Source organism: Pundamilia nyererei, unplaced genomic scaffold (genome assembly GCF_000239375.1).
Source record: "Pundamilia nyererei isolate P.nyererei 1_Seehausen unplaced genomic scaffold, PunNye1.0 scaffold00175, whole genome shotgun sequence".
In the NCBI taxonomy this organism is placed as follows: Eukaryota; Metazoa; Chordata; class Actinopteri; order Cichliformes; family Cichlidae; genus Pundamilia; species Pundamilia nyererei.
In genome coordinates, this window is record NW_005187576.1 from 235,269 (window position 1) to 237,982 (window position 2,714).

The 2,714-nt window shown below is 39.1% G+C and overlaps 1 protein-coding gene across 1 annotated transcript in view; it reads right to left on the reverse strand.

The window, feature by feature from the left end:
• neb (nebulin) overlaps positions 1-2,714 on the reverse strand; it is a 57,700-nt gene that overhangs the window by 26,625 nt on the left and 28,361 nt on the right. The window contains 10 exon segments of the mRNA XM_013914149.1: positions 506-616; positions 722-829; positions 954-1,058; positions 1,145-1,249; positions 1,354-1,458; positions 1,556-1,867; positions 1,966-2,073; positions 2,189-2,290; positions 2,420-2,518; positions 2,607-2,711. Coding sequence (XP_013769603.1) covers positions 506-616; positions 722-829; positions 954-1,058; positions 1,145-1,249; positions 1,354-1,458; positions 1,556-1,867; positions 1,966-2,073; positions 2,189-2,290; positions 2,420-2,518; positions 2,607-2,711 — 1,260 coding nt within the window.

Genomic DNA, 2,714 nt, shown 5'->3' on the forward strand with positions numbered 1-2,714 from the left:
TTCATGTATTTTTGTAGAAGCTCTTTTATTTTAAAACTTTGCATAAAAATTCTGCTGCCTTTGTTTGTATTGTCAACATTTAGGAAATTATACTGTTGTATCTGGATTCTGAATATTACATTAAAATTTGTATCCAGTGGTCCCCAAAATGTGTTATATCTTTTAATGATATAATATGTATTATATAGTACTATGAGTATCATAGTATTATATAATAACTTCATATTGTTCCTACATAATGTTTGTACAGTCAAAACATCAACATCTGTCATGCTCCCTTTATTTGTATTTTACTGCACTACAAAGTTCTTATAGTATATTTAAAAACAACAAAGAAAACCAAATTATTAGATACAAAACACAACATTGTTTCCTTAACAGTAAATACTGTCCAGAGAGTGAGCTGCCTCTTTGAGTGCCTGTTGTTACTAATGGTTTCTTATTTCTCAGTGCATTGTGTAGTGGTGTAGTTTTTTATACTATACTATATTTTGTAGTATCTCACCAGTGCCTTGTTCTTTTCCTGGTGTCCACAGCGCATCACTTCAGGGAAGTCCACCAGGGTTCCAGCCATGTAGTGACCTTTGGCCTTTTCGTGGGTATCCTTGTACTTGACCTAATGGTGTTTAGAATGATAAAAATTGCAGTAGTGCAAGAATAAAATATATCATGTTATCAGATTTAATCTTATCACAGTTCTAAAGAAATATAAGACACTCACATCACTAGCAATGTCCCTGCTCTTCTTGGAGATGACCAGTGGGATGTATTCATGGTTCAGCTGGTAGCTTGAAGCCTTCGACTCGTCCCAGTTTGATTTGTAGAGTTTCTAAAACCACAAAAGGTATGTGCAAAGTTTAAGAAAAGCCTGGCACAATACATGTATATAACACAGAACTTACAATAAATAAATTAGAAATCTAGAAAGGATTTGATTATTATTTTTACGTTACCTCACTGATGATCTTAGCCACCTCCCTGCTATGGGCCAGTTGAGGAGTATCATCTGAGCCAATATAATGACCCTTTTCTGCATTGAAAGTCTCTTTGTACTTCAACTATTAGAGAAAAAATAACTTTTTTTCAGATCATTGCTCACCGGTTTTCCGATCGAGAGTCATTTTAAATATTAGATTTTGCATACATCACTCAGGTTGGCAGCATTAATCTTTGCCAAAACTATCTCTGGCCGGTCCACAATCAGGGTGAATCTTCCAAAACCTTCTTGGGCAGTCTTCTTGTAAAGTCTCTGTAAATAAAACAGAGCAGTGAGGCAAGACACAATGACACAACATGTGATTAAAAAAACCAACTGAAAAAGAGGCTGAATGTCATGTAATGCAGTAAACATACATCATTGAGAATCTCCTGGGCCTTCTTGACCTTCACATGTTCAACAGAGTCAGCTGCTACCCAGCCACAGCCTCGGAGCCATTCCAGATCTGACTTATAGACGTGCTAGAGATCGAAAGCAAGATGCATGTTAGGAAGTCAAGACAGACGTTTCTGTCAGATTATTATGTCAATATGATTAATAGTTACAAATGTGCTTTACATCGCTTTGCAGATCATAGGTTTTGCGAGCCTGGATAACATCGTTGGAGTCTGGCATGCACGTCCACTGGTGCAGGCGAGTTCTGTAGTTGTCGTCGTTGACCTGCATCTGGCATTTCTTAGCCAGTTCAAACTGCAGCATGTCCACTGGCAGGTTGAACTTGGTCTTGGACTTGTTGAAGTCCTTCTTGTACAGAGCATCGCTGGCGATCTTGGCTGAGTTCAGAGCCAGCATGAGCAGAGGGTCGTCTTGGACGCTGAGAGCCCCAATGTGGTGACCGACCTGCTTACGGTATCCCTCCAGGTATTTATGCTACAAGACAGGCAAAAAAAAAAGAAAGAACTTATTTTTACCACATTATTAAGTTGTCAGTTAAATCAAACCTGATTAAATTTTATCCTACTACTTACTTTGCTTTGCACTTTAGTTGTCTGGATGCACTGCTTGATTGGTACAGCATCTGGAGGCATGAAGTATCCTGTAGCTTTGACCTTATCCCATTCTTTGGTGTACAGTTTCTACAAAAGATAATGTATCACTTATTTTGCTAATAATAAAGCAGGAACTGCACAAGGCTGAAATTTACTGAGTTAAAATATGCAGAAAATGCATCATATATGCCATCAGTCTTACCGGGTGAACATTCTTCGCCACTTCTCTGGCTGTGGCAAGAGATGGTGTGTCCACCAATGAGTACTTGGTCTTGTCCTGGTGCCAGGCCTCACGATATTTAGCCTGAGCAACGTGGGAGATCAAAATTCAGCTACCTGGAATTTGCCACTAGCACTATTTTGCCACACGGTTCACATTAAGAACAAAAAGTCAAAACCAAGCAGCATTTTGATGACAGACAATCATCCCCACCTCATTCAGGACTTCAGCAGCATTCCTGGCACGGACTAAGTCAATTCTGTCAGCTGGAACCATGAATTGCTGTTTATCCAACTTGATCCGATAGCCTCTCTATACAAGAAAGAAATGGAAGAAACTATTCAGTGTGCATACACATACTTTTTATTTGTTTTTAAGTCTTAGTGAGGTACAAACTTACATCAGCCAGGATCTTCTGCGCATGCTTCACCTTCAACACCTCTACGGACTCATGTGGCATCCATCCACATCCACGTATCCACTCCATATCAGCTTTGTAAACAGCCTG